The sequence below is a fragment of the Oxyura jamaicensis genome, chromosome 3, assembly GCF_011077185.1.
Source record: "Oxyura jamaicensis isolate SHBP4307 breed ruddy duck chromosome 3, BPBGC_Ojam_1.0, whole genome shotgun sequence".
Lineage (NCBI taxonomy): Eukaryota > Metazoa > Chordata > Aves > Anseriformes > Anatidae > Oxyura > Oxyura jamaicensis.
In genome coordinates, this window is record NC_048895.1 from 60,800,109 (window position 1) to 60,812,268 (window position 12,160).

At 35.7% G+C, this 12,160-nt stretch overlaps 1 protein-coding gene across 3 annotated transcripts in view; it reads left to right on the forward strand.

The window, feature by feature from the left end:
* The window catches only part of MED23 (mediator complex subunit 23), a 37,525-nt gene that overhangs the window by 6,652 nt on the left and 18,713 nt on the right, over nt 1-12,160 (forward strand). For 2 of the 3 annotated variants that reach the window (XM_035321736.1, XM_035321737.1), the window contains exons 10-15: nt 1,154-1,249; nt 1,845-1,862; nt 8,283-8,483; nt 9,984-10,127; nt 11,135-11,280; nt 11,865-12,110. In XM_035321736.1, coding sequence (XP_035177627.1) covers nt 1,154-1,249; nt 1,845-1,862; nt 8,283-8,483; nt 9,984-10,127; nt 11,135-11,280; nt 11,865-12,110 — 851 coding nt within the window. The remainder of the gene's footprint in view (nt 1-1,153; nt 1,250-1,844; nt 1,863-8,282; nt 8,484-9,983; nt 10,128-11,134; nt 11,281-11,864; nt 12,111-12,160) is intronic. The other variant, XM_035321738.1, reaches the window with a different exon arrangement.

Sequence of the window (12,160 nt, forward strand, 5' to 3'; positions counted from 1 at the left end):
TTGTTAGGGGAAAAAAAATTCAACTGTGAGTTTCCTATTGTTCCAGCTAGGCTAACATTGCATTGTTTTCCCTGTGTTATATGTTTCAATGACCTCAAACTGCATGTGGGGGACCTTGAAAGTAGCAAGTGGTGTAACTGCTGCACGGGAGGCTGAAGAAGTAGTTTTCATTTTTTTTTTTTTTTTTGTTGGTGTGTGCTTCTGGAAGCAAGTGGGAGCAGAGAATTGATTGAAAAATAGCTTAGCAGTGAGGGGATGAAAGAGAATGGGAAGGTGATTTCTTCTTTTCTATGCTCTTTGTTACTCCATGGGAAAGATATATTTACATTTGAATTGCAAATGTAAGTTAGCTTATTTGAAGTTAGAACTCTGGAGTGTGAAGTAGTGGTGTACTGAAATAAGTTAACAATATAAAAGATGAGGACAAAAATCCAAGGTATCCCATCCCCAATATAGCTTAGGTGTCTAAGGAAGGATGTAGAGGATATATATCTAATGTCACAAATTGTTCATGGTCCACAGCTATTTTCACTTTAGGGGGTTCCTGAGACAAGCTTGGTTTCTATATTTAATAACCATTTCTCTTCCAAATTTTTGTTCAGTCTTCTCTTGAACCCATGTAAACTTTTAGCATCCTCAGTATCCTTTTGACAAGGAGTTCTACCTTTCAGCCTTGTTGCATGAGCTGTTGGCTTCTATTTGTTTTGAATCGTGCTTCAGATAACTTTTTTTCTTTAAAGTGATTCAGATGTTGGAAAATACAGTAAGCAGTTCCATATCTGCTTTCTTCGTGCCACTTGTGATTTTTATGGATCTTGGTCGCGTGCCTCCTCAGATGTCTTACCTAGCTTCCTTTCAGTTCTTGATGGTCTTCCAGAGTCCAGTTCACAGTTTTCCAAGGCTGTTTTCAGAAAGCATGACACCCTGTTACTGGTTTTAAAGAATGTCTTTCTATCTAGTCCCCATAACATCTCTTCAGTTCTAAAGAGTTTCAGTTACTTCCTTCTTTCTTTTGGGTATCAGAGAGCAAAATATTTGCGTAGGTAGATCTGCATAGATAAAACACTTGTTACATTGTTAACTCAGTTAAAAGATAGTATTAAACATAATCTTGAGGCAATATATGTTTGTATATGTTTGCTTTTTTTTGAAGGATCTGTTTGAGCCGCAGACTGCTTTGTTGCGCTATGTGCTGGAGCAACCGTATTCAAGGGATATGGTCTGCAATATGCTAGGTCTGAATAAGCAGGTACTGTACTGTGCTGTAACACATGATTTAATTCTGCATAGAATCTGCACTATTCTTTTTCTCTTTTCTTTGCTATAGCTAACTAAGCAAAACAGTTTAGGTCAAGAGAGTGATTTTTTTATTATTTTTACTATTTTATTTTTATTTTATTTTTTAATGAGATCATATTAGGTTAATTGGACACTGTTGTTCCTATCATTTGGATATTGCTTTACGAATGTTAAATTGAAAAGTAGAGATTTAAAATATGATTTTTTTTTGCATTGCTTTTTTTTCCTATAAGGCCAGCCTCAAGTACACCCTTGACAGACAGTAGGAGACTGCTAGCTCAAAAAATAAAAAACGGTTATTGTTCCTGTTTTTAGTTTTCAAAATGTTGTGTTCTGTTGTATTGGCATGTTACAGTACTACAATAGTGGAACGCTGGGTTTTGTTTTATTATGTTTTTTTTCTTTTTATACATTAGAATGGGAGGGCTTAGTCTGGCTTGGGGATCCTTGAGGCTGGCCTCATAGTCACTGTTTTGTCTTTTCTTTTTTTCTTCCTTTATTTTTGTTCTGTCCTGTCTTGTCCTGCCCATCCTCCAATGCTCTAGACCTTGAACATTGCTCAGGTATGTTCACAACCTTACTGTTGTATTGTGACTAACGATACGCTGGCCGCTTTGTAGCCACTGATTCCAGTTAGAGAATACATGTACAGTCAGGGCTTGAAATTGGCAGGACCATTAGACAAGGGCAAATTGTCAATACAAATCTCTTCAGATATGAGAGATGTAGCATAAAACTGACAGGCAGTGGTCCTTTGGTCCTAAGATTTTGATTGGAATGGACTGCTACCATTACCTTTACCTTTACCAGTCATAAGTACTTTTATTGCTGGAATTTTCAGGTGAAGAGAGACTCTTGGTTCAAGACTTCTTTCCTTGTGCAGGTGGAAAAACATCCACTGCACTCAATTATAAAATTACAAAGCTGTAAATACAATCCTTGTTAATATATATATTTAAAAAATAAAAAAATAAAGCATTAGGAAGTCTCTGTAACAAACTTCCCAACAGGCAATTATAATATTCTTCAAGCTAGGTGAAACACAGTAGTGTGATAAGTAGTTCCTTAAAATTTGGACTACCTGTGGGGTTTTGTTTGTTTTTGTTTGTTTTTGATTAAAATAAAGGCAAGCCTGAGCAAATCCACCAAGTAGACTTTGTTCAAAATTTGAAATATAGTACTATATTTACAGTTGATCCCTTGTTACAATAATAATTCCTCTCCTATTAAAAATGAATAAATCATTTCAAGCTTTATAAAATGGCGTTGCTGTTTGCAATACTATAGTGAAGGTTGTGTCAGTGTTTCCATTTAAGAAACTTTTTTCAGATTTTTAACTTGACTATAAAATTTACATGGTTCTGAAACCTTGTGTATATTTTCTGTTTTAAGTGAAATACAGCAATGCTCCTGTGCTCTTTCTGGATTGAGGCAATGTTTTTGAATGCACAGATTCCTACATCTTGGCAAACAGTACTATACTGTTGTATACAACAGTCTTCTGTATTTGAGACTCTTAAAGCAGATGAAATGTTAAACCTCAGAAATGCTCTGCTAGGTTTAGTGTTCAGATGAGCAGTATTTGTATTTTGGGTCTTTTTCTGTGTCTACATTTAGATAATACATCAAATTCTTCTTGTATGTATATTGTAGCTGGTAAATCATACAAGACTACAGAAAAATAAATATTGAGCCTATTTTATTCTTCTATTTGTGGTCTGTGCCTTACAGTCAAAAAATACCAATTTTAAAAATGCCATTTTTTTAGTCTTATTTTTCCATCTTCTGAAAATAGGTGATGGAAATTCAATTGAATTAATGAAATATATTGAAGTATACTTCTTAAAACTTGCTTAGTAGCATAAGAACTTCTACACAAAGTTTCAACCTGGCATGAAATTTTATGGCCAAGGAACAAACTTGAAGAACGTAGCTTATAAAGGAAATGCTGACAGAACATGAACTATAGCTGTGCTGCTACAACTACACCAGTGTAAGGACGTTTAGGCTGCTGTAATTCAAAACTGCAAATTTAGAGTAGGGTGGTATAGTGCTGTATAGAACAGGAATACTATATGTTCTACTGAGACATTGATATACTCTATTTAAAACTGTGAAAAACATTACAATTTTAATCACTTTTTAGGTACAAATTAATGTTGTAGCTGAATTTGTTAATGTAGCCAGCTGACAAAAAAGTAATAGCGTGCTTTTCACAAGTTGTGTTACTGCATTGGTGTTCTCAGTAAAATGGCTGATAATTTTGTATTTTATACTTAGAACTGAACTAACCTCTATACGTTGATTGTCACTGTAATAAAAGATGCTTAGCAATGCAAATAGTTCCAAGTTTGGTTCAAAAATGAATACGGAAACACCTCAAAGTGATGATCAGGCATTCCTTTTTATTTATATGAAGCTGCTTGTATGCCCTGTCAACTATTCACACAGATCCAGTTGCAGGATTGGAGCCTTCATTTGAATCTTTTGGCATCACAAACTAGGTATGGTTCAGCAAATCGGAAATTTGCCCTAGTTCTCGAATATTCTTGAAGACGAACAATGAAATTGTCTGGTTCAGTCTTAACTAAGCAGATGTGTGTTAGAAAAATGTTCACTCAAACCGTCTCTCCGCTAACCTTGCAGAGAGAAACAAGAAGGTAAAATCTGGTATGTTTATGGATTCATATGTTCCTTTCAGGAATTTAAGTTTTGGTGTGGGATTTTTATGAGCTTTTTTTTTTTTTTTTTTTTTTTTAAGTTCTACCAAGTCTGTGTATGGCTTTAAGTCCAGATGCAGTAATATAGACTTCAGAATATTCCTTCTGTTGGACTGTGGGGTTGGATTTTTTTATTTTATTTTTTTTGCTAGTGTATACTTCTGTGTGTGGTAGTGTTTTCTTTTCTACCAGTGTGAACTGGTTATAGGAAGGAGAGTTTTCCGTTGTATCTTGTCATGTCACTTAATATACATGGGTAGTACTCCCAGTACTTACTTACCTTTAGAATAATTTTGTTGAGATATTTAACAGTCTGTGTGGGTTTGGGTTTTGGGGGAGTTTTTTGTTTGTTTTATTGGGAAAATGCTTAAATGCTTTGAGTGTCTTACATTGCCAAATTAAGACTTGGTTTAGGGACCATATTTAAGGAAGTACTTAAAACAGTTGCTTCTTTAAATCAAACTTCAGTAATGTCTTAAAACAGTCATGAAACTGCTTTTGAATGTTTTGCTTTATATTATTACTTTCTCTGTACGTCCAGATTTGCATGAAAAAAGTCATTTTTAAATAATTGAATCCTTGAACAATGAATATGGATAGCACTGCAGTCCTCTAAAAAATGAAATTTACTTAAGTTTAATCTAAACTTTGATTGGTCTGATTTGGGGAAGCTTTGAAAAAAGGAGGTAATTTTTCAGATATCTTGTTTCTATAATGTTACACAAACTTTTAATTAGGACATTGTATTAGTGATTTTGCAAATTGCCAGTGGTGATCTGCAGCTTTGACTATGAGATTATCTGTACCATGCTGTGTTCAGGTGGATGTGTAGTTGTAATCTCTGCTAGCCACAGACCAGAATAGTTTGCTTAGAGAAGTTGTTTATTTGATGTCTGTCCATGCATCGTGGAAGTAGAATTAAAATATCAAGTGAAAGGAATGACATAATGCAAAAAACGGACTTCCCCTTTTATTTTTGAAGTATTGTATATTGATGTTGGGGACTTTCTGGTATTATCAGTGTTAGCATGGCAAAGCACTAAAACTAAGGGGTGTGATTACTTTTTTTGATACGTCTCTGATAGTGTGTTGAGACCTCTTGAGTGCAATTTCCTTGTTCAATCCTACACCATTTTTGATGAGAAAAACTTCAAAATGCCCACTGAACTTGGTAGAAATAGAGTCAGGTGTAATATGGACAAGAAACTGTAGGGGCTCGTTTTGAGTCTTGGCAGCATACAGTTGTGGAAAATGGAAGTGAGAGGGGGCTGTAGTTCTGTATCAGCTACTTTAGCCATTTAATTTATGCACTTTGAATTTGACTTCTGGAGATACGCATTGCTCAACAGAACTCTTTGGCTCTGAGGTGTGGTCTCCTGAATCCACTGTTTTTTAAATATTTTCAAGCTAAATGGTGTTTCTTTAAAATACTTGAAACAATAATAACCTGCAGTTAGTCTTACTGACTTCTTGAAATAATTCTCTTGTAGGGAAATCTTTTAACAAAAAAATAAAAGACAATTGAAGCTTTGATTTACTGCTTTTGCAGGTTCCACTGGTCCGTTAGAGGGCTGGTCTTGAGAGAAATTTTAGTGTTAAATTGACCAGGTAGTGCTTTTTTTTCCCTGTATCTCTTTATCATTTAATAACGTTTTCAGTGATATTATGTATTTGTCAGATATTTAAAGGTTATTTTCAGGAGTGAAATGGAGACTGTTTACTTTATTCACGTTTTTGTAATTTGGTTATTTTATTTATTATTTTTAAAGACCAAAGCATAGTGTTTTTTACTGCTGTATTTTTCCATATGTAAAAATATTTCCAAGCTCCCGAATGAGTTTTTATTTGTTTTTAATTTTGAAACACAAATTCCTGTTTGTTTTTGATGAAAATCAGCCCTCACCCGTATCTTTGTTCATGTCTCAATACATAAAGAAGTTCTCTCTCAGTTATGAGTAGTTAATAAAACAAGACCCCAATCCTGCAAAGACGTAGGCAAGTGCAGTATTGAGCACTCCAGAACTGATAGATAGAAAATTTCTGCTTAAATGTGTTCACTGAAAATACAGAAAAAAATGCCAGAAAACTAATTAAAGAAGATAGAATAATAAATACTGCCGTTTATCACAGAATATTGTAAAGCAATAAAAGGATGAATTTCAGAATAAAAGGATGAATTTATTTTACTAGTTTCCTGGCTTCTAAACTTTTCCCAGTCTTAGAATTATTGAGAATACTGAAAATTCCTACTGGAAATTCTGGCTTTCTTTTTAACAGTAATATTTTCCTGTTGTATTCTTTCAATAACTTTATCCTAAATTAATACAGCCTAACATGATTAGGCTTTTGGACATTAACCCAGTGCTTAGCAAACTATTAAATTTCAAGCCCTGTACGTAGTAGTTTTGCATGCTGGATTATAAACTAGTCTGTAGTCTTGTCTGTTGCACCCTGCTCTGCTTCATAATTAGTTGCTTGGTGAGGGAGGGGGGCCGGGGGTGGAGGGGATAATAGAAACAAAAAGCTCAACAAACCGAATAAAACCAAAGTATTCTCAACTGATGATGTTAACATTGCTCTCTGTAAACCTGTAGCGTGGTTGATCTGTGGCAATGGCATTGGCATTGTGTACTGGAAGAGAAGGTGAAACAGTAACCGGTGCTTTCTATTCTAGTTAGAGGTTTGTGTTAAGCATGCTTCGAGAAAGCACAGCTAGAATTGTAGCTGTCTGCAGTTTGGAGCTGGCAAAGAGCATGCAACAGGGGATGCTGTTCACTACATTTTGCCAACTTTTCCTATTCTTGCGCTTTATGTTCAATTTAAGAGAATGTTTTCTTTCTTTTTTTCCTTGCAAAAGATTGCCATCAATGACAGTTAGAACAAGCATCCCCTTTGAGCATCTCTCTTTCCATTTATTATTTCTTACTTTATTAATTAAAAGGTGTTTTTAGGCTGCCTGGCTAGTAAGTCAAAGAACTCATCTAAGGCATCTAAACTCATCTAAACTATTTTATGAATATTTGGGTAACCTTTTAAAACCTTTTTTTACATATGCCTTTTTGCCTCTAGAAAGGGACCTTGCATTTTCATGATTAGTGTTTGAGCAGCTCAGTTCCTTTTCTTTTGTATCATTTAAAGTAATAATGTTTTCTTTAAGGCTGCATTATGTTACAGGCATCAGATGTAAAAATGAAATGGAAACATGACCATTCCCAAAGAGAGACTGTAATGAAACAAGCAGAGATTAGATTAGTTCCATTGTTCTAGCATTGTCTGAAGAAAGTTAAATTCCATGCAGCTTTTTGTTCTTAGTAATAGCAGCTTGTACCACTAACTGTACAAATACAGAGTCGCACAAGGTTGTTGCACTTGACATTATACTTCAAATTTAATACCTGTGATCTGAGTTCCAAACAACTGATAGTGGGCCTGGCTTAGGTACATCAGTGCTAACACAGAGATCTGAATATATAACATGTTCCTTACTTGGTTGTTGTTGAAGTGCATTAGAGAAGGTGAGTTATTTTAAGTGATTTGTCTGATTGCATACCTCGCTGTGGAGATTATGGCCGTCTAAATCCAACATGTAAAGTGTTTATCACTGTCATACATAATTGCTGTTCTATGCATGGTATTTAGAACACACCACTTACATCAGATTAACTTTCAAGTGTTCTTGATCTTGCCTTGCACCAGGTGGTGCCGTGTCAGTAGGACTTCTAATTTTAGGGGTATTGACCAGTTCATTCTGCTGCTAATTGTAGGTGAGCCAAAACTGAGAGTGAGAAAGAGAAGGAATGGTCATGAAACACCTGTAGGGTGTATTGGGATGCTTCCTCTGGTTTTGTCAGTATAATTGGTATTTTTTCCTTTATGGTGCTTTCTGCTTTTGAAATGTACTTTACAAGGAAGGGGAAAAAAGAACAAAAAACATGTTAAAAGAACATTTTTTTTTCTGTAAGTGCAAGATCAGAAAAATAACATTGGGCATGAATTTCTTTAAAATACAGACCAAAAAAAATTATAAATTTTCTCATACACTGGTGATCTGTGTTACGGAACTGAGTAGGGAGTTACGTAAAAATCATCATGACCTGTAACATAGTGCAGCTTTAATACAGTGGCTTATCCTTAACTTAAGTTCAGACTTCATTTCATGCTTCCCAGCCTTCTGTCAAAGTACTGTACTGTAACTGCAACTGTACAAGTCCTGAAGTTAATGGCAAGACTTTTGGAATACTGTATCTGATCTCTGCCTTACAGCACAAGCAGCGCTGCCCTGTGCTGGAGGACCAGTTGGTGGATCTTGTGGTGTATGCCATGGAACGGTCTGAGACTGAAGAGAAGTTTGACGATGGTGGAACCAGTCAGCTTCTGTGGCAGCATCTCTCCAGCCAGCTCATTTTCTTTGTGCTCTTTCAGTTTGCAAGTTTTCCTCATATGGTCCTGTCACTCCATCAAAAGGTAAATTGTTTGTATCACTCCCAGTTGGTAAGAGAGACTTAATAAAAATAATAATAAAAAAATAATCCTCACCCCTGCCACCCCTCCCAAGAAGTACCTTATGGGTAACAATTGATTATTTTTTATTATTGTGTCCTGCAGAAGCAAGTCAAATTCTCAAGTTACGTTGTTGTTAGGTAGGTCTGTTTTCAGTTTGTTCAGTTACAGGGTATTGTATTATATTTCAACTCATAAGTAGCTAGATTTGGGAGATAAACTGGCATAATTTAGAAGGTCTGAGTACTGTACTGCTGCATCCAATATACAGTGAAGCTTCAGGCAGAGCAAACAGGCTGTGCAGTGTGAGAGCTAAAGAAACATGCCTTGTAAATGAAAGCAAGAATTTACGGTTTGTTTGTTTAACCAATCTAATCGGAGCGATTTAATCAAAGACCATTTGTCCAATTACAGTGACATTAGCAATGACAGTCTATAGCTATTGTTAATTCCTAATAGTAATACTGTTAAAAGTGATACACTTCCTGGCATTTACTGTCTCCTTTCTGAATCCTAAAGGTAGTGTTACCAGTCTTCCATAAAAAAAGGATAGGAAGGATTACAGTATGCTGGCAACATCCTGAGCTCTCAGCTGAGACAAGCATGCTGTTCATGATAGGAAAAGGGTGTTCTCTCTCCTCGCTATAGGATCAGCTTGTGGCTATTTAGATAAAATTTCTAACGTGCTACACCTTGCTTCATCTTTGTTAGTCCATGGTTCCATGTATATCCAAATTTACTATATGTAGTATGTTTTACACATGGAGAATACCTTTTTCCCTGCCCTTTTCAGTAGCCCTAAAATTCAGTTTCCTATAATGGCTGTCAATGAACCTTTGGTAAAGCAAGTCAGTGTTATTAAAACAATAGGTGCTATGTCACAAAACTGTACAAATCCAAGCTGAAAATCAAGCTAGGTAAGAGTAGAGGTTGAGTAGGATATTTGTTACTAGAGAATTGCTGCGTCAGACAAACTAAACAAATTAAAATAAAAAAGATACTTGGTCAGGCCCAGAGAGTCCAGATGAAGCAAGTCCAAGTTATTTGGGTTCAAAAACTTTCTAAATAGTTACTATAAAACCTATGGCCTGCTGCTATTGGTGGCGGTATTCCTTTTTTTTTACAAGGCCACAAAGTGACAACTGAAGGCCAACAATTAAGAGTTGCTGATTTTTTCAAAACAATGACCCAAGAGAGCTAAGCACATTTTAAATCCTACAGTTAACCTTTGTGGCCCTCACAGTCTGTTTCTCTGCTATGACTAATGCATCCATTTGCCATCTTTCTGAAAACACAACGTGTATTTCTGTGATTCTATAATTTCTGTCTACGACCTGCTATAAAATGCCCAATAATCTCTGAAAATTGGAACTATTACAGCCTGCTTTTCTACTTTCATGGGAATCTTTGCAGTGTTTTTTGTTCTGCATTCAGTATTTGTTTGTTACGGAGTGTTTTTGACAGTTGGCAGGCCGCGGTCTCATTAAAGGAAGAGACCATCTGATGTGGGTGCTACTGCAGTTCATCTCTGGTAGCATCCAGAAGAATGCTCTGGCTGACTTCCTCCCTGTTATGAAGCTTTTTGACCTCCTTTATCCTGAGAAAGAAGTAAGTCTTGTCTATGAAATTGTTTGAATTTCTAATTATTATTCAACATGACAGCTTCATACATAGGTATTACTGTTGTTGAGCTAGTGTTGCAGCAGTGTGTTGCATAGTTATAGAAGTTTGTAATTAAATGAAAAATTCCAGTATTTCCTAGGTATGTTTTTTTCAATAGCCACACTTACTCAGTGTTTTTGTAGTCAGAAGAAAAAAAAAAAGACCAAAAAAACCCTTCTCCTAACTCATGTTTTGCCTGAAGTAGGTCTGACTACGTTTTTGAGGAGGGGATTGTCAGCACAGTCAGGATACTATTAAGGAATAATGTTATGGAATTTCATTGCTGTGTCTGCCCTATAACAGAATAATACATTATCAGACCATTCCAGGAGCAAGAAAATGAACAAGACGCTTTAAATTCATTTTGTATTAATGGTTTCTTCTGTGGTTGTAAATCATATCCTAGTCACGGTTGGTGCATTCCTCTAGAATAAAAGTTCTTAAGACAGAGGTGTTAGAGGAAGTATTTAAACTTCACCATGACAGCATTTTTCTCAAAACATCCTTATTGTTTGCTCTTACAGTGCATTCTGTTTGAGGTCAGTAGATACATTAGCTCAAATGTGTGGTGTACCAAACTGATAAAGGTTAAGTGTAGCATTTTTTCTCCTCCTAGGTTAGTTTTGACTGGCAGAAATTCTGCAGTGCAATTTGTTGCATGACCTCACAGTGGCTTTTATCAGCATAAACTTTGAGAAGAGTGACAGGACTGGTTACTTTAATGTAGTGATGGGCTTTGAGCTATGTTTGTTTCAAGTGTTTGTGGGCTTAGAGCATTTCTGAACGCTTTCTAAATGTTGTCAAAGGTGGCTGCTCTTCAGAGGACCTGTCTTACTGTCCTCTTCATTATGCATTACTGTCATCTCACTTGTGGTGATGAAGCATTAGATAATTTGCTGTATTTCAGAACAATAATACATGCAACATATCACATTCACATGTTCTTTCTCTAGTGTATTCCTGTACCTGACATTAACAAACCCCAGTCAACTCATGCTTTTGCAATGACCTGCATTTGGATTCATCTGAATCGGAAGGCCCATAGTGACAACTCCAAGCTACAGATTCCCATTCCTCATTCTCTAAAACTTCACCATGAGTGAGTTTTGTTTGTGTGAGTTTGTTGTTGTCATTACATTTTGATTTTTTTCTAGAGGTAATGAAATAGGACCCTTCAGGTCTGTATTGAAAATGCATTCTGTGATGGAATGTTGATGGGATGAGGGTTATCGAAGGATAAAAGAAGTAAAATTTCAAAGTCAAAATACCTCATAAAAAGTGCAATGCTGGAAATTGTTCTATGTCTATGAGTGATAAATCTTTTCTACTGATAGAGAATCGGAAAGCAAATTGACTACCTTGTTTTATTATGCTGTGGGTTGGAAAGTGTGTCTAAGTGGTACACTGGGCTAAGTTTTATCAGGAAAAATGTTTTTTTAAAGTGTATTTTTCTCCTAAGGTGACAGAAAAAAATGTATTTTGAACTGTTTTTACTAAACAGTGAAATTAACTATGCCATAAGCTCTATTTATTTGATGAGATGCAATTGATAAATATTTTCTTTTTTCGTGTTATTTTATAATTGACTTTTAATCTGGATATCGTGGCTCTAATGTTGGAATGCATGTGTGTTTTTCTTCTTGCTGCTTCCTACTTAATATATAATCTGTCTTTGGCATGCAGGTTTTTGCAACAGAGTTTAAGAAATAAGAGTTTACAGATGAATGACTACAAGATTGCCTTGTTGTGTAATGCTTATTCAACCAATTCAGAGTGTTTCACTTTACCAATGGGTGTCCTGGTAGAGACTATTTATGGCAATGGCAACATGAGGATATCTCTTCCAGGGACTAATTGCATGGCATCAGGATCTATTACCCCATTGCCAATGAACCTCTTGGACTCACTCACAGTTCATGCAAAAATGAGGTACAGTATGCAATGAGATTTTTTTTTTTAACCTGGTACTGCTTATATAA